The sequence below is a fragment of the Apteryx mantelli genome, chromosome 7 (assembly GCF_036417845.1).
Source record: "Apteryx mantelli isolate bAptMan1 chromosome 7, bAptMan1.hap1, whole genome shotgun sequence".
Taxonomy (NCBI): Eukaryota; Metazoa; Chordata; class Aves; order Apterygiformes; family Apterygidae; genus Apteryx; species Apteryx mantelli.
The window spans coordinates 35,414,867-35,441,470 of record NC_089984.1 but is presented as its reverse complement, the minus strand read 5'-3'; the positions used below and the strand labels follow the sequence as shown (position 1 = coordinate 35,441,470).

Sequence of the window (26,604 nt, the reverse complement as noted above, 5' to 3'; positions counted from 1 at the left end):
TTAGGAACTTGCACTGGAACATTTATTTAAAAGTCAGGCTGGAAAATTGACAAGCTCTGCATAAAACTTACGTACCTAATTATTTTTACCCTTAGAATGTTACTTTCCAGTAGCCTTTTTCCTCCCCTATCTCAATCTCTGTTTAATTTTGACTTTGAATATAATGTTGTGTAATGTGAATTCTCCTTCTAGATTTTCAAAAGAAAATGATGGAAGAGCATTTGCCAGAAATGCAAAGCACCCTGGAGAATGTCAATCTGTCGGACAACACCTCTTCCAGCTCCCCAGATAACAAGGAGCCTGATAAAACACCTGAAATGAAGGACTGCTCAAACACCTGTTGTACTGGAGATGAGGCTAATACCTTGGAAAGGGAATCTGACTTGTTCCTCTTGAACCATGATTCAACAGCTATTGACACAAGCGGCGATGGGACCCTGGCAGAAAGACAGGAGCAGCAGTGTATGCCTGATCACGGTGGAGGTGGGGACTGCTGTGCCAATACCTGCTTTGAAAGAAAGGTAGAAGGCCCCATGAAAACAGGGCATTTCCCTAGCGGAGAATTTGAGCAACAAGATCCAAAATCTAATCAGACAGAACAATCCCTAATGGAAATATTACAGGAGCTAAGGGAGGAGTCTGACTTTATGAAAAAATCTATCGATAAAATCTATTCAGAAAGCCCTTATGACACAGACTGTACAAAGAAGCTTATTTCCACAATACATCAGACTTCCTCACAGGAGGATTTGCTAGAAGAAATAGAATCTGAACTTTTATCTACAGACTTCTCAAAAGAACGCAAATTCCCAAATGGCGTGAGAAAGGGTGAACATGCGTTGGCTGTGTTTGAAAAGTGTGTCCAAGATAAATACTTGGAGCAGGAGCAAACTATAAAGAAGTGAGTATTTGAATAGTCTCATCATGAATATGGAGGTGCACAGTGAATGAATTCAGTTGCATATTGTGTGAACACAGCGTTGTGGTATGTTACAAATAGTACCTTGGGAATTGTTATGAAGACAGTTAATGAGCTTTTTTTAAAGGAAATGGGGAATTATTTTTACTCACGGTATGTACTTGTAAATAAAACTGTGCGCTTAGATCTCTGAATTCTTGTGAAATTTGGCAGAAGCTGAATAGCTAACTGTTCAGTTGAATAGCTTGACAATATCTAGAACTACTTAAGTACTGTAAAAGTAATGGTGATATAAAAATAATCCAAGATTCATTCAGTCCATGTGTTTCTTTGGAGAAATGAACCTTTGAAATTGCTAACTCCCACTATGTGTTTACTTTATGAGCTTGAAATTGCTTGTTTCTTTTATGTGCTTTTAAAATTCAGTCTTTCATCATAATTCAGCAAAGTTAATCAATCAAAAGGTATTTTCTGAGTTGGAAACTACTGTCTCACTGTCTTAACGAATTTTACAGGAAGGCTTTTGAAATACAAGGCTTTATAAATTTTGCTGTAATAAGTTGGGCTTGCTAGTTCTACCATACAGTTTACGAAGTGAAGAATACTTCTATTCATGAAAAGCCAGTTTCTCTGGATGACTTCTTGATTCCCCACTTGGCCTTTTATAGTCTGTTACGACCACTAGAAATGTTTCTTGCTAACAAAATATAATCTTTAACTTTAAATTTATTCTTGCTTGCAGAGCTGGAAATGAATGGTGTGTGTACTGCTTTTCATATAAGACACTGATACCGTGGCAGGGGAGGATATCAAAGGGAGGGAAAAACAGAGAGAGAGAGAGAGAGACTCCCAAAAAGCAGGGTGAGGAAAGCGTTCCCTACTGCCTCTCCAGTTACCCCGTGACTGAAGGCATACAGGTGGGAAGAAAGTCCCTTGATGACAGCAAAGCTTGGGAGTGCGTAGTTAGGCATTCAGCAGGGAGGAGGAGGAGTGAGAATCTGAAGTGATGGGTGTGTGGATGGCTGTAAACCCAGGAGATTGTAAGTGGAAAGGTTACTTGGGTTTTACTTGTTTACAGTAAACTCAAAGGCAGGTCAGTATTGTCAGCAGTGGACCAATTACTTTTTTAGGTTGAATGTACATATAGTTATATGTAATGTACATTGAATGTAGATTGAATGTACATAGTTATATAGAATCTCTCTCTATAAATATGTGAGCACATATTTATATATAGATATATTTCCCCCACCGCCCCCCACACACATAGAGTTTGTACCAAAATGTCCATTTAGTCTCTTTTTTTCCTCCGGCTAGTATCCCTAGAGCAGTGAGGCCAGCTGTTCCCCTTGGCCTCCTTGGGACTTGCTTCAGGAGTGTAAAACTACTGTGCAACATCTTGTGTTTGGCCCAAAGGGCCTTCTAGGTTGTGTGTTCTAGGTTGTGGGTGGGTGGGTGTTTGTTTTTTTTCCTTCTCTTGTGTCCCTTATTTTATGATCAGCAGAATTTCCTGTAGCAGTGCTCTGGAATAGCCTAATTTTTCTCCTACAGTCAGATCTAAGATATATAGGTCAGCAGCAAGTTAGTTGCATGAATCCTGACTACCTTTAAGAATTTGTAATCTGGGAATATACATTAATACAGGCATCATTTTAAAAAAAAGTGCTGAGCTCTTTCACTGATGGCTTTGAAGCCTTTGTAATTTAGGAGCCTAGTTTATTCAGAGAACAGATTTTTTTTCAAAAGGGACTGAAGATGTAAGTATATGTCTAACAGGATGTTTATAAATCCTGTTCAGATTAAGTACTTGATTCCGACTGAAATTCATGCAATTAGTGGCCTAATCTGCTTTGGTGCTTTTGAAAATATCCACCATCTGACTGTCTTTAAACATTCAAATGCATTTGAGAATGTGTTTATTCAGCACTTCTGGCAATGACTTCTGAGGTTTAGGTACATCTTCTATTACAATGCTGGAAGATCAAACTAAATAGATTATTGTTGAGGCATCAGCTCCAACTTGGCCTTCAAACTGCTGAGTTGTAAAGGAACAAACTATTATTAAAAATTTGAACTTTGCAAGGAGTTTGAGCATGGATACTGTTTATAGATACATACTTAGTTAGGACTTAGAAAATCTGGGTTTTGTCTCTTACTGGGTTGTGGACATCATGGGCTACTCTGAGCAATTCACCCCATTGCTCTTCCCACCGTGAAATGAATATAATATCCATGTTTTCAGACTCGACTAATGGAGCCATCTGACTGGATGTTACTGTCTTATAAATACCTTAAAACTGTTAATAAGTACAAAGCTCTGTGCTAGTTCTGTAAGTTGCATAGATTACTGAATGTCTCACTTCACCATTGACAGTAACAATGCAAAATGCTGGAAATAAGCAATCTGCTTACATGGGAGATGCTGCTTGCTTGCTTAAGAGTTAAGTTTCACATGCACGGTATACTTCTGCTTTGTTTCTGTAAGGCCTTGGTGAATTTCTTTAGTGTTGTTGGCTGTATTTCCAAAGGAATTTACAGATCAACAAGGAAAATGCGTAAATCTCAAACTGGAAAAAAAATACAGTACTGAAGTATCTTGCTTCCTTTTTTCTTTACAGATTGATTAAAGAAAATAAGAAACATCAGGAACTGATTTTGGAAATCTGCTCAGAAAAGGACAACTTAAAAGATGAACTGAAAAAACGAACAGAAACGGAAAAGCAGCACCTCAACATTATTAAACAGGTACAGATAACAAACCAGAAGTGTTAGTGTTTCACCTGTTTGATGCCATTATTGCTACTGTTTATTAAGACGTCTCTGGAAGCATAGGGGAGAAAGAAAGAATGCCCATGCTTATATCCTGAGCATTTTATGAGGTTAAATCTGCTTTTCTGTTCCAAGAAAATTACTCACTGGCTAAAAGCATTTACTGTCTTTGGTTAACTTCAGTTTCTAGATTCAAATCACTTAGGTGTTCAGTATCTGGAAGTCTCTTTAAGGTCAAGTGAGTTCTAGTTATGCAATAATATGGGGATTAAACTCTGTGGGTAGCCTTGATAAGAATGTTAAGGCGTACCTTGGTTTCCTGTTTGAGACTGTGTGTTGAAGACTTGCTAGGCCTTTCTGCAAAATCTCAGTTTCTTACCATGATAAGATTTACTTTTTGTACATAGACATAAAGGGAATCTCACTTGGGCATTTTATCCTATCTAATTTCTTCTTGATCTGCCTCCCTTATTTTCCATTATTAACTGCTGCATCTGCTAATAGTAAGTGAGTGTGTGTGGTTACAGTTATAAATGTTAATGTGGGGGGCGTATAAAGAGTGGAGCATATCTTCTGTGGTATTGCTCATAATTTAAGTGTTATCAGTTGCTATGTACGGGCGTTTCTTCAGTGAGTTGGTCAGAACCACGACAGGCCAAAGAGGAACATCTGTGGTGTGTACTGATGTAGGCTAGTGTTAGTGTGGGAAGGAAAGGTGTCACGTCAAGTGTCACTGCTTCAGAATCAGTCACTGATACTCCTACAGTTCCTCAGCCTAGTTTTGAAAGCTGGTTGCAGCTTAGAAATCTGGTGATGGATAATATTTAAACTGTTAATTTCTGTGTGTTGAAGTACTGGTGATATCACCCTAGTTGTCAGATATTTTTCTGTTAATGTCTGCATCACGCAGAAATCTGTTCCCCGAACAGTATGTCAGGCTTAGTGTTCCTGAAGAACAAGTTCACACATACAGGAACTTAGTCTGTCGTTGGTTAATTTCAAAGAATCATTGAAAATCCATGACGTGATTGAAATTTGAATTGAAAAGATTTGTGTGTGTGTGCGAAGCTACAATTTGAAATCACGTGTGCCTGAATACATCAATGTGAGCAACTTGCTCATTATCTCTTGTCTGTATTTCCATGATATCACCCAGATTTCATGAAGATGTGCCATGCAGCAGCTGCTGTATCCTGTTCTGTAAAAAAATACTTGTGAGGGAGTTTATCTTTGTTTCTTGTCAGATAAGTAGGATCTCTGATACCACTTGTCCACAGATGATTTTAGAAAATACTGGTTTTGAGTGTAATGCTTTGATATTGTAGTTGGATAGCAACTGGAGTTTTAAGATAAGTTGCGGGAAAACACTGGGGTGTTGTTGTTGTTGGGTTGTGGTTTTTTTTGTGCCATGTGAGTGTGTTTAGTGTGATAACTTGTCTCTTCTAGTAAACGAAAGCTCAACTGCAAGCAAAAAATACGTGCGTGCTTGCACATGTGAATTTTTTTTTTGCACGTTAGGCAGTGATTCATTTGCAAAGCTAAAGAGGGTTGGCAACAGAAGTTTTTAACTTATTGCCTTTTATGCAGGAGTTTAGAACTGCACAAAACTATAACATGCTAACCATGAGATCTTTACTCTTAAAATGAACTAACAAAAAAAACTGTTGACTTGTTGAATTGACTTTCCCCTGGGACAAGAAGATAGTCATTAAGGCACAGTTTGAACAGCCTTTGGCAGCATTACAGTTCCCTAGCTACCACTAGCTCTTGTGCTAGTGCTGCTCCTTACTGTTGCAGTAGCGCTGGCGTGGCTGGGCAGTGAACAAGCTCTGGAAGTGTTCCAGCTGAACGTCAGTGATGGATCAGTTCTCTGGTCTGGTTCACTGGGCGGCTAAAGAAACATGTGCCAGCACAATGACTGAGCGCCTCTTTATTTGCTGAGCTATTTTTCAGTGAATTAATTCCCAGTCCAGTTCAGTATGGAGGCATGAATACTGTGCTGGCACAGTGGAGGAGGTGACACAGGGATAGCAGGGAAAAAAAGGTGGAAGATGAAGCAGCTTGAGACAGCAGCCAGCCCTGCTTTGGCATCTCAGCATTTGCCATCAATCCCTCTTTTTTTTTTTTTTTTTTTTTTAAACATAGTGGATTATTATACATCATGTCTTAATTGATTTCATGCAGTTGTCTCACTGCAGATGAGAATTGGCTTCTTTCATGCTTGTACTTTAATACAAAGCTAGATGTTGATACTGGCTGTTGCAGCTTGAAAAGTGTAAAATACATGTAAAGATCTGATGTAGCATCTGCTTTTGTGTGAAATGTTCCTATCTGTACAAAACATGATCAAAGTCTTTTTTCCTATAATTATATCATAATGTCTTCTTTATAGCTGGAAGCAAGAATAGAAGAGCTTAATAAAGAAGTGAAAACTAGTAAAGACAAACTTTTAAGCCAAGATGCAGCAGCCAAGAATGCTATTCAGCAGTTGCATAAAGAGATGGCATTTCGAATGGACCAGGTAATGTAGAAAACTTCTAATTGCTGAGCATCACAAACAAACCTATTTCATGTAGGAAACATGCAGCCTAAGTTCTTAAATCACGAGATCAGTCAAAATTTTCCAAAATTGGAATTACTACAGTTCAGCTATGTATGTGTTTGATAACTAGCATCAATGAATTTCCAAATAGCTGTTAATGTTCTAGAGTGACTCATAGCCTGCTCTTTTAACATATATGTTTATATATATATCCACAGTTCAGTCCTCAAAGACATTTAATTTTCCCTGCCTGTAAACTGATCTGGGTTTAAAAGAGGGTAAAAGCTGACAGCTGCTATTACTTGTCAATTAAACTAATACTTTTCTCAAATCAAACACATGGCTCTTATTTTTGTCTCATGTGTTGTTACTGAGAGCTGAGGTTTTTTGTTTTTTTTTTTTCCTTCTTAGTGTCATGTAATATAGCGAGAAATACTTAATTCTGTTAATTCTACAGCTCAGTTTCTGCTTCTTTTGTTTGTATAAAGTGAAACTTGACAATCTGGAGTGGGAGGGAGCCCCATCTCATAAATAATGGATAATGATTGTGCAATTCGCATGTGGATAAGGGAGGAGAGAGGACTGATACTGGGTATTTACAAAAATACTTTTTTGCTAAAATTTATCAAATGCACTTCTCTCTGAAACAACAGATTGTACTCAAAATTACTGATGTACTGATAACTCACTTAAGATGTTTAGCTTTGAAACTGCAGCTGCTTGGGTATATATTTACTGTTACAAATGTGAATAATTCCAGTTGAATCAATTGGACTCATGATAGTTATGTAAGGGTCTAATGTTGGTCTTTGCAAAACTGAAGCTTTTGAGTCCCACTTTGTTATGCTACTATACTGCAGTGCTGAACATATCCAATATTGGCTTATAAAACCTAAATACTAGTGCAAGATTAATTCATTCTGTTTTAATATTTTCCAGGCAAACAAGAAATGTGAAGAAGCACGCCATGAAAAGGAAACAATGGTGATGAAATATGTCCGAGGGGAGAAGGAATCACTTGACCTCCGAAAGGAAAAGGAGATCCTTGAGAGAAGGATGAGAGATGCAAACAAAGAAATTGAAAAGCATACTAATAAAATCAAACAGCTTTCTCAGGAGAAAGGAAGATTGCACCAGCTCTATGAAACCAAGGTGCTCTAAGCATTACTATATGGCTTAAGTAAATAAAAGCACTCTCAGAACAGCCTGATCGACACTGGTTTGCTATTATACTTGGTGAAAGAAACCTGTTTTCGTTTGTTTTTGCTATATAGCCATAAAAGAACCCCTTTCCTCTGGTGAAGGGGAAGAAGTAACTGAACTCTTATTGTCATCATCTTGAAATCCCCTTTTGTATTTCCTTGAATACTAGCTTGTAAAGCCCTACTTCCTTTTGACAAAATTTGAAAGTCTGTTGCATGTGCCTGGATTTTTGGGGGAGTTTCTTTGTTATTTGTTCTGTTTGGGGTGTGTGTGTGTGTGTGTGTGTTTTTTGTTGTTTTTAAGACTGTAGTGACATTAAATTATTGCAGTCTTTATTGCAATTTCTGCAAGTTTTTTCACCCTGTAGTGTCCATTTTGTACTATATTCCTGCTTTAAAAAAAAAAAGCAGTAATAAACAATAGGATTTTTCAGGCCTGGTTGCAAAAATTTGACACTTTTTTGTTAGCCAGTAAGAGATTTTCATTAGCCTCTTAAATTATCGAGATCTTCTTATAGTGTGCTGCACAACTGTGTTTCATGTGGAAGATCCAGCAACTGATAAATTAATAGAATTCAGACTTTGCTATATTGATTTGCTCTCCTTCTTTTGAGTAATTTTACCATGCACTGTTGACAAGAACAGATGGATCAGAAAAATACATCTTATTGAAAGTCCTAAAAATTATGCCTCTGATGCAAAAAATCACATCTCTGTCTGCTCTCTCGCTCACACACACACGAAAGGGAAGTGGGAGCATGAGTTAGGCTTCCTAAACAAAACTTCATCTGCCAACTATCTTCGGACTTCAGACTAGGGACTTAACAGGGATTGTACTGCCCTCACACGGTGCTTCTGCAAACTTCTTTTTGGTATTACTACAGAAACAGTGTGGACTTTTGGCTTACTGCAGTGGTCTGTAGATACTGGTATAAAAGATTAGTCCAGCAGCATGCTTCCGTTAACAACATCTTTTGGCACTGATTTACAGGTTGGTGATTGGAGCTGTGAACACCTTGCTGTCAGTGCTCCCTGTAGTCTGTACCTGTAGAGTGGGTAACACCCTTCCATTGGTGTCATGGTTATAGAAGGCTACAGACTAAAATTTATGACTCTGCCACGTTGAACCTGCATCTTTTCAACAAGTTGGCAAAAAAAAGCAAAATGGGGCCTTTGCAGCTTACCCAGGAGATGCATATTTTAGACCTGACTAGCTTGTGCTTTTTAACACATACATAATGTTAATGCATATAAAAGCTGCATCTTAATGCAGCTTTATCTTGCTACTCAAACCTGAATGCTGATATTTTTTACTGGATTAAGGGTTAAAGCATTACTGAATGCTGTTAATTGTGTGCATGTTTTTGCAAAATCAGGACCTTAAAAATCCTGCGCTTGGCGCTTACATACGAGTTTTGTTCTTGTAGAAGCACTGGATGATTTAAATCCATAAAATAAAACCTATGACATTTTCTTAGGATGGCGAAGCCACTCGACTGAACAAAGAAATAGAAAAACTGAAAGAAGAAATCAATTCTCATGTTATCAAAGTAAAATGGGCTCAGAACAAATTGAAAACAGAAATGGATTCACACAAGGTTAGTGAAGTGGTACTGTGACATGAAACTGCAGTCAATGAAATGTAGATGCTATGCTAATTCCTTTTTTAGTATCACTAAAATCTGCTTTTAAAAGTTTTTCTTCCATTTGGCCACCTGCAGCAGAATATAGTAGTGCTTCTAAAGATACTGATACTGAAGTGAAAGTGTTGAAAGGGTGTGAGGCAACGTGTGTGTGTGGGGGGGGGGGGTTGTTTTATCCTGGTGATCAACTTTTAACTTAGTTTCTTGTATGATAGATTTAACTCAGTCTGTCACCTGAAAATGTGCACAGCACATAACCAAGAGGTCCTTCTGTGCTTTCAGTGTTGGAACAAACAAAATTACATTAACTGTTGAATGGAAGCAAGAAGGGGGAAAAATACTGGATATAGATTTTTTTTTCCTGTGGATTCGTTCCTAACTGAAATAGGAAACCATTGTTATGAGAAGTGCTTTTACCCAAGTTAGGCTGGATTAGTAGGTGTAACTGGTTACTCATTGCTATTTGTGGTTGGTTGGTTTGTTTCCTTGTTTTTTAGGAAACCAAGGATCGCCTCAAAGATGCAACAACAAAACTAACTCAAGCAAAAGAAGAAGCAGACCAGATAAGGAAAAACTGTCAAGAAATGATAAAAACATATCAAGTAGGCACATTTTCTCAGGAGATGAAATTAATGTTTAGCATCAGGTCCCTCCCTCTCCCCCTTCTATCTTAAACTGCAGTAGAGGAGAATTACCCAGTGCAAGCTGCAAAGCTGAGAACACAGTCACAGATTTCCTTACTTGGAAAGTTCCTAAATAAGAAGGAAGATGTTTATCTTTATTGGGATTCAGTGGGGTGGTCCTGACATATTCAGGGTTGTTAGATACATACCTACTGGAAAGAGGTTCAGTGATGTGCAATATTGTGTGCATGTTCCTAAAACAGGAAAGGGGAACATAAAGCTCTAAAACTGCACTTAGGTCTCTTCTTCCCTTTTAGGAGTCAGAAGAAATCAAATCAAATGAATTGGATGCAAAGCTGCGAGTAACAAAAGGAGAACTAGAGAAACAGATGCAGGAAAAGTCTGACCACCTGGAGGTAAATACATGGTGATATCTTTAGATGTCTTTAGATTATTTTGGCTTAATTTCACATCCCACATATCTGCTTCCACCCATGATTTTGGAAGGTATTTTTAGCTATTACATTGAATCTACTTCTAAGAACAAATTTATGGAAAAAAAGAGGATGTTACAAGGACAAAACTGCTCTTTCATTTAATAAATATTGTTGGTATGGTTTAGAACACAAATTCAGCTGATAGGCAGGATTGCCTTTTACTGTCTGGTATTTTACCAAGCTGTATGGTGAAAGGGAGTCAGGGAACAGCCTCTATTCTCTCATTCACTGTAGAGGTTTGCTAGCCCCCAAACTAGACTTTGTAGTGATTCAGTTCTTACCTTGCATGCTGGATCCGCTCACAGCTCCTGTGTATGAGTCATTTTCAGTGTTAACCCAGCATCAGTGTGCCTAGAACTTTCCCCTGAGGCTGTTGCGATGTGGATTTGTACAATTAAAAACAGAGTGCATAATCTCATTTTTGCTTTCTGTTCTTCTGAGAATGAAAAGCTTTTATGCTTTGTTTTGTTTTCCTTATTTAAAAACAAACCAACCTTTAGGGTACTTGTCTTGCCTCAAGCCCTCTCAGCTGTTATGCTGGCCTACTTAGGCCTAAATTCTTTTGACATCCTAGGGATGCCAGTGTCTTTTTAGATTTCTCAAGCAGTTTCTCACCCTTTAAAAAGGTGCATCATGCAAAAATAAAAGAGCTGGAAGACTTGAAGAGAACGTTTAAAGAGGGCATGGATGAGCTTCGAACACTAAGAACAAAGGTAACGTGTTCTGGATTGCTATGGAGCTACAGTGCTATGCTGGATTTTTGAATGAGATTAAATTGAATCTGCTCATTGTATTATGGATCAACTGATGTTTCCTAAGAAAGGCTGCCCAGAGTCACAGTTATGTATCCTTTTGGTCTCATGTCAGCCAGTCTCCATGTCACACTTTATTTAAAAGGAAGTAAAAATACAATGCTCTTTTGTTTCATGGTGTACATCTCATTTGACTGCAAACTTTTTGGAAACATTTTAGTAAACACTCAGTAAAGTTAGTAACTTTGGTAAATGAAAAATGTTAGTAAACTTTTTTCCATCTCTGAACCTAGATTTGTGGAGATCATGCATGCAGCCTGTGGTGGCATAGAGAATGTGCTAACCCTAACTTCTGAAGGGTCTGTAGATCAGCCTGCTGGCCACTCAGTCCAGATCAGAGATTTAGCAATGTGGGACCTTAGTAAAAGGGAGGAAGACATGATATGCAGTTGACTTGGGTAACTGGAAAAAGATGATGGCTTTGAATTTTTGGTCCATCAGGCCCATAAATTTGAGTGTTTTGGAAAGATTAATGTTAATCCTGCTTACTTCATTTGATGATTTTTGCGTATGTTATTTTTTGTCTGTTTATTTTTTGACCTTATTTGGCCTATGTGATATATTTAGGATTTTATCATTCTGAGCAACCAAAAAACAAAACAAAAACCAGAAAGCTTTGTACAATGGTCTAGACATTTGATCAAAATAATTCAGTTCTGAAGTTTGGCAGAAGTGTAAGTAGTTTCTCATTTTCTACTTAGGTAAAGTGCCTAGAGGATGAACGTTTGAGAACAGAAGATGAATTATCCAAGTATAAAGAAATCATTAACAGACAGAAAACTGAAATTCAGAATTTGCTGGACAGAGTCAAAATTGTAGATTGTCTGCAGGATCAACATCAGAGGTACAACTAAGTACTTTGAGGACCGATTTGACAGATTTTCTTGTCATTAATGTTTTTCTTTATTGAAATTACTGATGCTTTAAAATATATTCTGATTTGGAGAATCCATGTTCTAATTTAAGTATTTTTTCTAATCTAATTCAATATTGCCAGTATTGGAGATAACTTTGGCCCTTTATGAATAAGTCAAGTGGATTGAGGCTGGTAAATCCAATTTTATATCTTTCTTTATCAGGATAAGAAGTCCTTGCTTTCCAGCATACTCTACGGGAAGTTGCGTCTTCTAGGATTCTGCCCAGTGCTCATTTTATTGAAAGATTGGGGGAAAACAACTGTACTGGAAAAGCAGATCTCTAATTATGATGGATTAATTTAAGTATTTAACAAAAACAGCTTAATATTCTTGGCCACTGTTGCGTTCAGATAGTCGGTTAATGTTAGGAGCACTTGTATTTCTAATGGACTAGCACTGGTTCTGCTGTGTCAAAGTTTCCCCATTTAAGAATGTGAAGGAAATAAAGGAGGGAAATAAAGTTTTCTTGGAGGAGAGTTTGGTTCACAAACTCTTTAGAATGTCTGAACATCGTCTTGTTTCCATATGGCGCATGTGAACTGGAGTATAAACAAATGCTGTCCTCTTCACTGATTCAAACGGTGCTGCCAGGTTCTAACAGAACCACCCACGTGTCTCCTGTGCTTTTTAAATAGTTATTTGTTATTGAAAAATATTTCAGCAAGTATGTGCCTTCCTCAGGGTTCAGAGAATGAAGCGTCTTCCATTTGCTCTGTGCTGGTCAGCTGCATTAGTGCTGTCATAAGTCTTGCTAGGGAAGCTGCGGCCAGTTATTGAGATAACTGAAGCTTACACCTTGATCAGTAGTGGTTTTTTTCTCCTTTTTTTTTTGGCTTGGGATCTTGTCAGATGAATTAAAACTTCAAATGTGTTTTCCGATTATCTTTTCATCTCAACAATAGTAGAGAGACATGCTAAAATGTCCACGTCTCTTCTATTCCTATAAAACTTGGATCAAAAGTATTTTTAAAGTTTCTTTTCCGTACAACATTTATTATCCCCACATCAGTTTTTGTATAGTCCTATATTTCTCTTTCAGAATGGCTTGAACATGTTTTTGTTACTCCCTAGAATGTTTGATAAAGTTGTGAAATCTCAAACTGAGAGTTAAAACTTGAATCAGTAAGTTTCTGTTATCATCTATGAAGCAGAAGTCTTGACCTCTGTTATTTTCACTTACAATAAGCAAACCTACTGCCTTTGATTTTCTTGAAGTAAATGGAAGGAATCTTATCTTAATTCAAGCAAAATATTGCGTGTGTTCTCAGACGAAGATAAAGGAAGCAGACTTGTTCAGTCTAGCAAGGAGAAGACTGAAGTGAGACATGTCCTTAAAATGCATGAAACACTGTTAAAAAGAAAATGTTCAGCTATTCTTTGCACACATGAGGAAGGATAGAAATAAAGTTGAATGCTAGGAAGCATTTTGTGACTGTTGAGCTAGATACTGATTACCTTCAGAAAATTCTCCTTCTTTGGAGAATTTTAAGGACAAGCTAGAGATCTCTTCCAGGATGGTCTAAATATTAATTGTGTTCTGCTGTCTGGTTCAGCCCTGATGGTTTAACTAGAAACTTCTCATGTTGTAACGAAACAACATATTTGGAAATGTGATGTAGGTTTTGACATAGGTTTTCAATGGGAGCTACGGAAGAGATTTTTTGCAGCATTAGTAGCTGAAGAATTCACATCTGCTGTAGTTGTTCAATCTTTTGTCTTCTGAAGGATGGAATTAGCTTAGAGACTGTAAAGATAGGATGTAATACATTTCATGTTCTTTGGGAGAGAAATGCTAACCATACTCCTGTTGTCATTATATTAACTACATTAACTACATGAACTCTTCATTTTGGTAGTTGGAAGGATGTAACTTATAGTAATAGAGATCTAGTAAAATTCAGCTACCTAGTTCTACAAAATTGTACTTCATTTTCAAAATTAATAATATTAGTATTGTCTGAGCTCATCTGTACTTGAAAAAACATGTTGATATGGGGTTGTTTGTTTAGAGTGAACTGAGCCTCTTAGTAATTGCACTGTCTGCCAAGGAATTGAGATCTGTGTGCTTGGTTTGTGTACCTTTTCTTTTATTTTTGAATTTGAATGTACACACTGCCTGTCAGGAAGGGAGGATTTTTTTTTCCCTGAAGTCAGAATATAAGATTTTTAAAAGGTGTAGAAAATCCTATGATTGAAGAACTAATGAAATAATACTGCAAGAGCAAATGCAAGAGGAGGATGTTTTTAGTCTGTTTATAAAAATTTTTAACAGCTATTTAATTTCAGAATTAATTTTAATTACTTTCTCCAAAATATTGATCTTAACTGAAGCTATGACATTATACCTTTCTTAAATGGACTGCCAGTGATATATTTGAAATCTCCCACCCTACAAAACCAGTTCTTGTTTCTACTGAAGCACTCCCAAGAGGAGAAAGCAGAATGGAGTAAGAAAGTTCCTTTAAATCAGAACTGCACAACTTGGATAAGGATGTTTCAGAAGTTGCCATACTGCTGTCCTGGAGAAGCTTAGAACTGGAGTATTTCCCTGTCTCTTAAAGACAAGAAGTCCTCTTCCAAAATGACTGTTTTGTGTTTGCAAGCCTCCCTCCCATTTGCAGTATCTGTTTCTGAAGGTTTTGTTTAGACCCTGTACTGAAGCTCATGAAGCTGAGTACAGAAGGGTAGTCTTCCTTGAGGAAGCTGATGGCTGCGTGCCCTTCTGTGGGGTGCAGGACCTCTTTGTCACTTTGGCATGACAACGTGTCATGAAAAGGAATCTGCAAAACATCTTGGCATTTAAAACCATGCAGTGACTAGCAGATTCCCTAGGGTGATGTATAGTTCATTTACCTTACCTGATCTGGACCTGAATGCTTTTATTTCATAAGTGTTTTGTATTTGATGTTTTTAAACTCAGGTTACACTAATAAGATGCAATTGCTTTGACAGAGATGAACAAGAAATAAGTGCTTTAAAGGAAGAAGTAGATGGTCTCAATTCTCTAATTGCTGATCTCCAAAAGGACATTGAAGGTAGTCGGAAAAGAGAGTCTGAGCTATTGATATTCACTGAAAAGTTAACCAGTAAGAATGCGCAGCTTCAGTCTGAAAACAATTCCTTACAGAGCCAGTTGGATAAGCTCTCTTACAGCGAAAGAGAGCTGCAGAATCAGCTGGAACGTGTTCGACAGGCTAAAGATGATCTGGTGAGTACAGCATACAGCTTGTTTTTTGCACTAGTAAGATGTCTGATACTAATAAAGATGTGGGACGTGAATCCCACCTTGTGTCCCTGCTTATCTAAGTGTAGGGCTCTAGTGCTACTTTAGACGCCCATGGGCTTTGGAGATGTGTGTGGAACAAGCTGCTATGGCACAGGACCTGCAAGAGAACCGTGTTCTCCTGGAATCCAGGCAAGGTGCTCCAGGGCTTCTTGAATGGCAGTAGGTGCCTATGTTTAGGCATGAGAACCCCACCCCAAGCGAAGGCAGAATCTTAGGCTTTCCTGAAGGCTTTAAATAAAACTTGTACTGATTGTCTGGCTTTTATTCCTGACCATTTGGTCTGAGTGGTTAGCCTGGGGCAAGTCAAGCTATCACGCATCAGAAAACCTGTGAATATGTGGTATGAGCCCTAGAAGTGCCATAGCTTGGCTTCAGTATTGACAAATTCACTTTTAGTTGTGGGGACAACTTTCTCATGCTTTCCAGTATCCATCTCTGTGCTATTTGCTTCTTTCTCAGCTTTTCAAATGAACACACTGCTCGTTAGTATGAGCTTGCCACAGAAAAAAACTAAGCTTGGAGCAGACTGTAGCTACTGTTTGTTCATACATCAGTGGCTTGCATGTGACTGCTGTAGTGACTTGAGTTTGCTACTCTGATAGAGTAATAGCAATGGGATGCAAACACCTGGTGTTTTCATGGGCGCAAGAAACCAAGGCACCCTGTCCTGGAATGGTGGGTGTTACTGTGTTGCTATTTCTGCCTTTCTGGGAGGACAGAGTTGTTCTCTGTGCTGCCATTAAAACAATCTGAAGGTTTTGATTTGTGCATGAAATTTATCACTGTAAACTGTTACTTAGGTCCTGCTTGTACTGTGATCATGAGGTAGATGAATGTCACGTTCAATGAGCTTGGTGTGTCACAACAGTTAATGTGACTACAGCACAACTCTGGCACTCTACTGTGTTATATAGATGTTCTGGAGGTAGTTCAGGAATTTGTTACTGCAGTATTGCATGGTGCTGCAAACTCATTCACAGTGGTAGTGATCAGCCTAACTAAATATAAAATGTGAGATTCTTGGGTAAAAAGTGAAGTGCAGGTTTAGAGCTGCTGAGCGTACAGATAGGCTGGACAATTTTTTTTTTTGTATATGATTTAAAAGAAAATCAATTTCAGGCCACCAAGTTGCAGAAGGAGGAGGACCTGCGAAAGCTAGAGGTTGAGACACTACAGGCTCAGCTGGCTTCAGAGCAGAAAGAACTAGCAGCGAGGAAGACCCACGTGGATGAACTGAAAGACGAACTAGCTACCCAGAAGCGCAAACATGCAGCAAACCTGAAAGATCTCACCAAACAACTTCAGCTAGGTTGACATTATTTTCAGATATAATAAGTCAGCCCAGTTTGTAACCTCCTTCGCACAGTCTGTTAGAGACTATGGTCCTGTCTGTGTTCATGCACTCCTTGGGTACAGCCCGTGCAACCTCTCCGTGACCCTAAAGAAAATAATAGTGAGTGGGCAAGCTGAATCTTACAAGTGGGAAACTGTAGTTACAGTAAAAAGGCCTTAGAGTTAGTCTCACCTATAACTTTTGAAATGGGCTTATTCATAAAAGGAAAGATTTATTTGAGTAGCATATTCTTTCTTATCCTGTATGTGACTACTGAAGTGTTGCTGTTTCTGGGTATATTTGGATCATGGCCTGTGTAGGAATACATTCAGAATTTGCTGGCAGTTTCCTAACTGCTGACTGTCAGGAATTACTGGTGGTAATTATTATTTAATCTATTAAACAGAGCACATTAGTTATTAATGATTGATATGGAGGGACTGATGACTAATTTTGTTCTGTCAGCAAATGGAAATCATTAGATACCCAGGAGTGCATATACTCTGAATGCAAGCTGATTTGAATATAATCAGATCTGTTTGTTGTTGAATGAATACCTATTTTTTGTGCCTGTATGGTGCAGGAGGAAGTTCTATATCCCTTTTTGTACATATATGAACAGTAGTACATTTTCTTTCTTACCCTTATTAAAGGAATGGTGCTTCTGGGCACAGGTACTATACTCAGCTCCCAGTAGTGATGGTAGTCATGAGATACCACAACAGAGCTGCTCTTCTGTCATTCATTAGTTACTTACATAGTGGTCCTAATCAAAAGTAAAATCAGATTTACATCTTGCTGTTCCCACTCAGCCCTATGAAGGGTGTTACCCCTTCGACTGGGAGCTACTGCAGGGCATCGGGTTCTTGGTGGATGTTGCATCCAGGTACTTTGTGGTTGGGGGTGGGGTAAGGAAGGGGGACTGTTTGTTATTTCTTCTTGAGATTTTAGTTGCTGACATTATCTTTCAGTTGTCAAACTGTTAAATTATTGCAGATCATAAGGGTTTGGGTATGCTGTGTCATGGTACGATTTTTTTTTTCTTTAGTCTTCTGTTAATAACCATCATTTCATTATGCTTTCAGCACGGAAGAAATTGGATCAGATGGAAAATGGTAATTATGACAAGGAAGTCAGCAGCATGGGGAGCCGTTCTAGTTCATCAGGTATTATAGCAAATAGCGGGGCTGGCAGAACCATCCTTTGCTCTTAATAAGGTTGCCATGGTGTGCTGCTATGAGCCTTGCTCTTTCTATGGCTTGCACACATGTAGTGTGTGGGCAGTATCCCATTAAAGCTGACAAAATAGCCTTCAAGCACTAAAATGCAGCTGGCTCTGAATACAATTGCAGGTGCTTATTCCTATTACAAGATTAAAGTTTAATGTTTATATTTTCTTTCCTGTTTTATTTTATTTTTTTAAATGATGGCCTTTTTGTTGCTTTTATGTTCGGAGGAAGCTCGGAGGACTAATAAATAGAAGACCTCTTAAATGCAGCCAGAGGCAAAACAAAAATTAACAGCTGCTTCCAACATTGTTTAATTGCACTATTGACAGTTGTCACTGTGTAAATGGTAAATCAATTAGCATGTTTAGAGGCACTCATATGTTTGTGTAAAGCTCGTTAACTCTTTTACTTCTAATTAGATAAAAAGTATCTTTAGCACTGAAAACATCATCTGTTTTCTTCCTCAATATGTTTGAGTTTTAAACTGGTTTAATTCTGTACAAGTATCTTCTAATCTTACTGTATAAGAGAGATTGAGCTTGAAATACTTGCTTTGCTCTCTGTTCTTCTTGCTATTTCTAAGCGATGAATGCTGCAGAGTATTTATGCATAGGGCTTTTGCCAGTCTATATACTGGTTTCATACGTTTGTAATTTTAGTGGACTCTAAAACTGATCTGTTTAAAGTCAGCTCAGTCTTGTACAAAGTAATATTAATATGAAGGTACTTATGTAGGAATAAGCATTACTGGTGTAAGCACAGTTATACTAGTGGAAGTATGTTCATGCTAGGGGACTATACTACTGTTTCAGCATGTATAATTAAAATGCTATAAATGTTGCTTATATAGAAATTCAGTAGCATCTAAGCGAGATTGACATTTTAAAAAAATATTTTGTCTATCCTAAACTACTGGGAATGTAACATACTGGTGGGAGACATTCTACCTGTTGTAATAGCAGAAAGAGCTTTACAAATGCAAATGTATTGGCAGGTTCCCTTAATGCTCGCAGCAGCAACGAGGATCGGTCGCCTGAGAATACTGGATCTTCAGTAGCTGTAGATAGCTTCCCAGAAGTGGACAAGTCTGTCTTGATTGAAAGAATAGTGAGACTACAGAAGGCACATGCTCGAAAAAATGAAAAGATGGAGTTCATGGAGGATCACATTAAACAACTAGTGGAGGAAATCAGGAAAAAAACTAAGTATGTTCTGAGTTTGGTTCTTATGGTTTCTCAGTTTTCAGCTGCTGCACTGGACAGAAGTCTGGATTTTATTTAGGACAAGTAATTGTCTGAATGAAAATAGTTAAGACATTATTTCAGTGACAGATCTCAAAAGTATAGTTAATCTTAGATTTTTTTTTTTTTCCTTTTCCCAGCTGTTATGTAATTGCTGTCTGAGTTGTTACCTTCTTATCTATATCTTGGGTCCATTACTACTAAAATTTGTCAGGAGAAATAGAATGATGCAAGTTTTTTGGTAGCAAAATGGTCGCCTGGTTGCTGATTTGAGGTGGATCATTGCCATTGGCTAACAAGAGAGTTCAGTCTGTGCTTAAAAAGGTGCTGATTGTAAGTATTTGTTTTAGAATGAGAGACTGCGTAATTCCAGATTGCAGCCTGGCATGCATGCCAAACATATATTATATCTTAACAAAAGATTGTCTGTATTTAACAAGTGATACAAGATTCCCCTTGCATGGAAACCTACTCTTTTTAGAGTGATGTCTAGAACATAGGGAGAGGAAGAAATTGTGGCATATACCTTCTGAAAAGTATTGCTGATTGTTAAGTACTGTCCTTTCTTAACATGTCTATACACTTCTACTCATATGGTACCGTTTCAAGGGACTAAATTACAGCTTGTGAAGACTCTCTTGTAGAGCCTCTGTATTTATTATTTCATCTTCGGAAATCTTAAGGCTTTGATTCCATGTCTGGAGTCTGTAAACACTATAACAAAAAAGAGGCAAAATAATTTAAATTACATATAGTCTAGGCATTATTTTTAATAATCTTTACATACTTTGTCTGGTATTTTTAATTATTTGATATCAGTTATTCATAAGAGGCTGTAGAATATTCAGGACTTATTTCCTTTAAAAGTTCATGGTGTATTTTTGTTATTGTCCACCTAACTTTCATTGAAGTGAATTGAAGAAGTGATAGTTATGAGCTGGATGGACAGTTTGGATGCTTCAATAACTGTTCAATAATGGATGATTTTAGCTCTCGGTCCAGGCTTAAAAATGCTAGATATTGCTCCCCAATTATCTCACCTTGAAAGCATTCAGGATTTAATGCCACTTACCTCAGTTGCTACTGAGAACTATCAGCACTGCTGCAAGCCTAGCCCCAGGGTCTCAAGTCAGGCAGAAAGTGAGGCACGTAATCATAGCCATTACTGGAAAAGTTGGTTTAAGCAACATTTCTTGCGTGCATAAGATCTGTGAGCATGTTTGAGCACGGTAGCTAGATTTGCAGGTTACCATCCTAGAGTCGTCCTCCTAGCTCTCATGGCTTGCTTACTTTGTAGCGCCATTTCCAATTTCAGCATGTGCTGCTACATTAATGGAGCAGATCTGCCCTGTGTGCTGAGAAAGACAGGTTTTCTGGAAAACTAATCTTAAAATTGGAGATTGTATCATATTTCATACAACAGACTTCAACTGCACGATGTTTCAAATTTTGGGGTAACTTTAAATCCCACTTAAGTGGGATTGTCCAGCATGTTGTTTGACCTTTCAGGAAAGAGAAGTAGATGAAGAGGCATCTTTTAAGCATCCTTTTTCCTCCAGCAGCATTAGTACTTCTTCAAGAACCTCTGAATATGTAATCCTTGTACAATGTTGTAGTCTCTCTGCTGTCGACATCTCATATAGCATCTGTGTTATTTAGGTTTTCCTCTATCCTGGAAATTGCAGTTTCCATTTATGTTGGTCAGGATTTGAATTTATTGCCTTTCCGGTGAAACAGTAGTGCTTGAAAACAATGAGGGGGAAAATATTTATTTGCGCACACACACACGCACGCAATATGTCAGGAATTTGAAGTTACTTTGTCTGCCTTTTCACTGCCTTGTAATGCTATGATGTCTTTTTTTTTTTTTTTTTAACCCCCCCCCCCAGAATTATTCAGAGTTACATTTTGCGGGAAGAAGCTGGAACACTTTCCTCAGAGGCCTCTGACTTCAACAAAGTACACTTGAGCAGGCGGGGTGGGATTATGGCATCTCTGTACACTTCTCATCCCGCAGACAGCGGTCTCACATTAGAACTCTCCTTGGAGATAAACAGGAAGCTGCAGGCTGTGTTAGAAGATACCTTACTGAAGAATATTACACTGAAAGTGAGTAACTGTTCTTTCAGCTCATTGTGAACTGGTGATGTTTAGCATTGAGTAATCAAAGAGCACTTGAAATAGATGACTTGTGCTGTAACATGGTCCAGTCTGAACCTCTGTTTTGGGGTCCCATCATATGACACGTTGATGGGCTGGCTCTCAGCAGTAAATTTTGGACTGCCTGCACAGTCAGGGGAGAAGGGCTCTCTCCATACCCTCCTCCCATCACTGGGAATCAGTGACTTGTGCCTGGCCCTGTACCAACAGCTGGATACCATTTTGAGCTGTTGGGGCAGCATGTCTGCTGTGATGGAAACATGGCAGGCTGGAAAATGTTCTGCAGGCTGCCCGCTGGACTGCAGTATTGCAGAAGTGGAAATCTCTTCCTGTAAGCACTGGTCCCCTTGGAGTGCTGTGCCTTCTAGGGACAGCCCTTAGAATCTTACTGACTACCAAAGACTTGTTCAGAGCTTCGCATCCTTTATTGAAATGGGTTTGGTTTTCCCCACCCCCAGCTAATCATTTTTATTTGTTCTGGATACTTGAAATTTCAATCTGCTGACTTAGATGGTAACTTTAACTTATCGGTGCATTTTGTGCTGATTGTCTCATTTTTCCTGTATTATTTATCTCCCCCCCCCCCCCCCCCCCCCAAGGAAAACCTTCAGACTCTAGGAACAGAAATAGAACGGCTTACTAAACACCAGCATGAACTGGAAAGGCCTGGAATGAAGCCAACATAACTAAAACTCTTATGGAATAAGCAGCATGAAGATGCGGAAAAGGCAGGTGCTACAGACCATTGCTTTTTTACAGTTTTCCTGAAATATGGTTACCTGCTAGCACAAGCATCCAGTACTTTACATATACAACCTTTAACTATACAGGCTGTCCTCCATGTGAGAGAAGGTCTACAGGGTTTGGCATCAGCATGGTTCTATCTACCAGCCTGAGATGTTGCTGAATTTTACTACACACTACATTGAGATAAAAATTTTGTTTGAAATGACATACAGACGATTTGCAGTGCATACTGTGTATTGAGTGAGTTGCAATGAGATTTTAATTTCTGCACTGTATAATTAATCACTTTTTTAATGATGGAGCTTGGAAAAATAAAGCTGATTATTTTTTAGTTGCTGTTGAACATATCCAGTGTTACTGAGCTTTAAGGGCTTTCAGACATTACTTCCTTGCATATTATTTCTGATATTTAGGTTGATTAAGCATTTTTGATATGAGCATGGAAGAATAATGCTTTGTCACAAAATTTGTTTTTTAAGTGATGGCCATGGTATTGCATATTTTCTACTTTAGGTTAACATTCAACTTGGTGTTTCTTTATTTAAAAGAAGTGAAGCAATATTAAAAATAAGGGATTAAGAAACTTGCTGGTTCAGTTGTTGAGTATATGTGATTAAAACAAGTGTCAACTCAACAAATCTTATAAACCCCTGATCTTTATACGTATGAATCTAAAGAATTCTGATCTCAGGTAGTTGGTTACTAAAGTTCTCTTACTTTCTGCATAACTAATAACATTTAAAAAGTAGGAGTTTAAATTGCCCACTGTTACATATGTACAGAGAGACCTCCTGATTCAATCTGTTTTCAAAATTTAAGCCTACTGAGTTTTCTCATTAACTATGGATAGACCAGCCAGTGACAGCGACAGTAAGAAATGGGAAATGTGTTTAAGTGGGTTTGCAGTCTGTTGGTTGGACTATAAAAGTGGCACAGAATCGGAGAGACTCTGTTTTCCTGTTGTGGAGGAGACTGTCAAAATGGTATGAACTCAGATCTGATACTTAATCCTTCAGTGACTGAGAGTGTGGTGGAGGAAGAGTATCAAGATGACAAGAATCTAGTTTGTCACGATGTCATTTTCACATTTTAATTCCAGAATAATTTACAGGAACTGGAATGTCTTTATTCCAGCAGTAAATGCATAGATTTATGTATTTATTGCCTTTTGACCAAAATTTATTGATCAGAGCCAGACCAGGTCACAGTGTAAATATATATTTTGTCTTTTTATTAAATATTTGCACTTCCTATTATCATGAAAAAAATATTTAGCGTGCACTTAAAAGAATAATGCTTCAGCTATTTTAATTAGAAAAGACACTTGAAAAAATGTTTCTTTTGTCTTATCCCAGTTGCCATTTGCATCATATATAAAACAAGAGGCCTGAATGCTATAGCACAAGGGAGAAAAATTTATCAAAGCACCTGGACGACTTAGGTGTGTGTGCTCCATTTTCAGGTGCCACTGAGTCACTTGAGCAGTTTGGGGGCTTTGTAATGAACTGAATTGAGCATAAGGGCCTAATTTGATTCTTATGAGTAGTTTGGTGCAAGAGAGGGAGACTTCCTTTTTACTTTGAAGATAGACATCTCTGAAGGTGCTTGCAAGGTTAAGGCCTGGTAAGTTGCCCAAAGAGCCTCTGGAGTCTTGAATAGCTGGTCCTTTTAGTGTAAGAGGATTAAGTATTTGTTTAGAAAGGGAGGATAAAAACAAGTGATTTAAAACTTGATGAGCACTGTAGGAACTGTGACCCTTTAACCTGGATGGGTTTTTATACATATCTATCTTTTTTTTTTTTTTTTTAACTCCTGAGAGCAATGGTTATGCAAAGTGTTAGGGAATTTTGACTCATCCAGTCATGGGAGTCCGGCTTTATTGTTGTTTAAGTGATGTGGAGGAGAAAATTCCAGGTTCTGCTGAAACAGATTTGTCACCATCTTCCAGAAAGCTGAGAGCTCACCTGGAGCAAACAGGCAGTTGCCCCAACTGGACTAGACCTTCTGCGGAAAGAAAGAATTTTAGGAAGAAAAATTCGCATGTCAAAACATAGCTTAGCTCTTGTATGTTTGTGTTTTCATGCTTTAATGTACCAGCTCTCTGGATATTTTTCCAGCATTCAGCTGAATGACTCCAGTATTTTAGATGCCATGTTAATATTGTAATCATATATGTTCTTCAGGTGTGCAATGTGAATGAAGGAGAGGTGTGATGCAGATGGAATAAGTGCAATGATATTGTGGGAATTTTTACTTCTTTTTGGCATGTTGTTTCTCTTTTTAAGTTATTTGAGAAACCTGGTTAGTTGTCCTCCTGCCCTGCTGAAAATGCTGCTTCCTCTCTGTAACACTAGGTGAATTTTCAGACTTTTTTTCTTGGTTATGGAGACACACAAAGCAGCCCAAAAAAATCACTTTGTTTATTGCATACTGTATTTACATGGACCAAGGTTTTCTTCTAGATGCTTTATTTTAAACATACCTGTGAAAGATGGAAATTTCATTCTAGTTTGCACACTGGCAAATGACTAGAGTAAGCCAAGAAATTTGAATACGTGACAGGGTCAGTTAGCAACTTTGCGTAGTAATGTTGCTTATTCCTGAGAGGGAATGCTGTATTATCCATATAAAAGTTGCTGTCAAGCCACCTGCCTTTTTTCATGGGCTAAATTAAGTGTCAGATATCTAATATTGTTGGTGCACATAGCAAGGATGCTTTCTGTGAAAAGCTGCGTAATGGAGAACAGGCTACTGGGTTTCTGAGGGATGGGTTTATATCACACAGGTGAACCCTGGCTGCTCTAGAGTGGATGCAAGGCTTGTGCAGCAATCACTTTTCACTTATTTTGGAAGCTTCTTATCATTATGTTATGAATATTAGACTGAAAATTGTCCTCAGATAAACTGGTATTTTGAAGACAGCCTGGAGCAGTTAGCTACATATGTGCCATTGAAATTCAGTGTCCATTAGATTCCTAATTGCCACAGGCTTTTTTTGAAAATGCCAAGCTTGTAGCTAGTTGTATCCTACAGGCAGGTATCCTACATCTGTTTCTTGAATACTCAGGGTGCTCTTTTTAATGCAAACATCCCACATCCTGATGTTCTTAGAGGCCCTACAGAAAAGCTGCCTACGCTTTTCCACCTTCTAAAATCCAGCACTGAAGTTGTCTTAAGCCAGACCTTCCTAACTGAAGGGTACCACTTCATGCTATAAAAATCACTGGTTTTCTGCCACATAAACTTGTGCAATAGTTTCAGTCTCCCCAAAGCAGTGGGGATCGATTTATGCTTGTCAGAGATGTTCTCATCTTCTTCACCTGTTGCTGGCAACAGCTGCAGTATCTCCAACTACTAAAACACAAGTTACCCTTTGGAAAACTCTTCATTAAAAGATTTGTTTCATAACTAGAAAAATCGGGTCTCTGGCTCCCACTGAATCGAGTTTAAAGCTGAGTGCTGGCATGCTACAGAACTGGGATCGAGTCCCAGTGGTCCAGGGAACAAGGCCTGATGCATCCTGTAGGAATGGGCTCATTTACTCTTTTAGCTGCCAATGGAAACAACTGTGGTGATAAACGTTAACAGTAGGTGGCACTAGAAATCAGCTTTATCATGCCTCCAAAACAGCCTGAAACCTTTCAAAAGGCAAATCGCTGAGTTACAGAGGGAGGAGGGTGGTATTTAGAGCTTTTTCAAGGTGGATGGGGTTTCCTTTACTTCCTATTTTTGTGTTCTGACAGTGAAACTATGTTGACTCTTCCAATATATGTATGTTGTCTGAATGTACACAAATGTCTATTGATCTAATTTTGTAGATACTTGTTTCTGTATAAAGTTTTGGAAGACATCACTATACATTATGTATATATTGTACTTTGAAATAATAAACATACAAATATGTGAGCGTCTGTTTTGAGTTTGTGGTTTGCACCATTGCCTGTTTACCACAGTCTAATTCTAGATTACAGAGAGACCTGGGCTAGCTCTGAGTGAAGGCTTGTGGTGGTGGCGTTGTGCTCCATGCTGGGTAGCAGTCATCTTTTCTGAGGGGGAGTCTTCCTTCTCGCAGTGCAGAAATGGCCTCGTGTGTGGCTTGTAAACATGTGCTCTGGGCTAAAAGCAAATTCATTGCTAGCTAATTGTTCTTGTTAGTATGGTGACTGGGAGTGCACCATAAAAGCACCTTCTTGTTTTCCTTCAGGAGATATAACTATATATGCCAAAATCATATAATCTGCAGTTGGAGGGCTTGCTACCTACAGCCTGGCAGGGCAAGTCTTGCTGCTGCCTGTGCTTTTCTATTGCACTCTCTGAACAAGAGATGGCAGTGCATCTTTGTTGTGTACCTCAGATATTGCAAGACCGTCCAACAGCAAAGCCGGGGAAACAGGCCTGCACACCTTTCATACCATGCTTCAGAAGCTCTTGGAAATGGGGGTGAGATTTCTTCCATCCTAAGGACTGGTGGTAGGTGTGCTACAATTGAGTACTGCTGTGATTCACTGTCAGTTCCAGTAAGTGACCTTACTACTGGATTCCTGTTCTCCCTTGTGTAATGTGAATTTGACAGTCTCATACTCCCAGTAGCAAGGGCCAGTTCCCTTGGTCACAGCTCCACATTTGGCATATTGTTACTTGCTACTGTGTTTTATTTATTCAGTTAGAGAGATCTGTCTTTGGT

At 38.4% G+C, this 26,604-nt stretch overlaps 2 protein-coding genes across 13 annotated transcripts in view; one reads left to right on the top strand and one right to left on the bottom strand.

Annotated features, from left to right (window-relative positions):
* CCDC186 (coiled-coil domain containing 186) overlaps positions 1-25,823 on the top strand; it is a 41,246-nt gene extending 15,423 nt beyond the window's left edge. For 9 of the 10 annotated variants that reach the window (XM_067300269.1, XM_067300268.1, XM_067300265.1 and 6 more), the window contains 15 exons: positions 193-901; positions 3,538-3,664; positions 6,081-6,209; positions 7,170-7,382; positions 8,911-9,030; positions 9,573-9,677; positions 10,016-10,114; positions 10,822-10,908; positions 11,709-11,851; positions 14,877-15,132; positions 16,330-16,519; positions 17,629-17,709; positions 18,767-18,977; positions 20,903-21,122; positions 21,773-25,823. In XM_067300269.1, the coding sequence (XP_067156370.1) occupies positions 207-901; positions 3,538-3,664; positions 6,081-6,209; positions 7,170-7,382; positions 8,911-9,030; positions 9,573-9,677; positions 10,016-10,114; positions 10,822-10,908; positions 11,709-11,851; positions 14,877-15,132; positions 16,330-16,519; positions 17,629-17,709; positions 18,767-18,977; positions 20,903-21,122; positions 21,773-21,859 (2,763 nt within the window). In that variant the 5' untranslated portion in view covers positions 193-206 and the 3' untranslated portion in view covers positions 21,860-25,823. The remainder of the gene's footprint in view (positions 1-192; positions 902-3,537; positions 3,665-6,080; positions 6,210-7,169; positions 7,383-8,910; positions 9,031-9,572; positions 9,678-10,015; positions 10,115-10,821; positions 10,909-11,708; positions 11,852-14,876; positions 15,133-16,329; positions 16,520-17,628; positions 17,710-18,766; positions 18,978-20,902; positions 21,123-21,772) is intronic. The other variant, XM_067300275.1, reaches the window with a different exon arrangement.
* The window catches only part of ADRB1 (adrenoceptor beta 1), a 64,856-nt gene that overhangs the window by 2,128 nt on the left and 36,124 nt on the right, over positions 1-26,604 (bottom strand). The window lies entirely within an intron of this gene.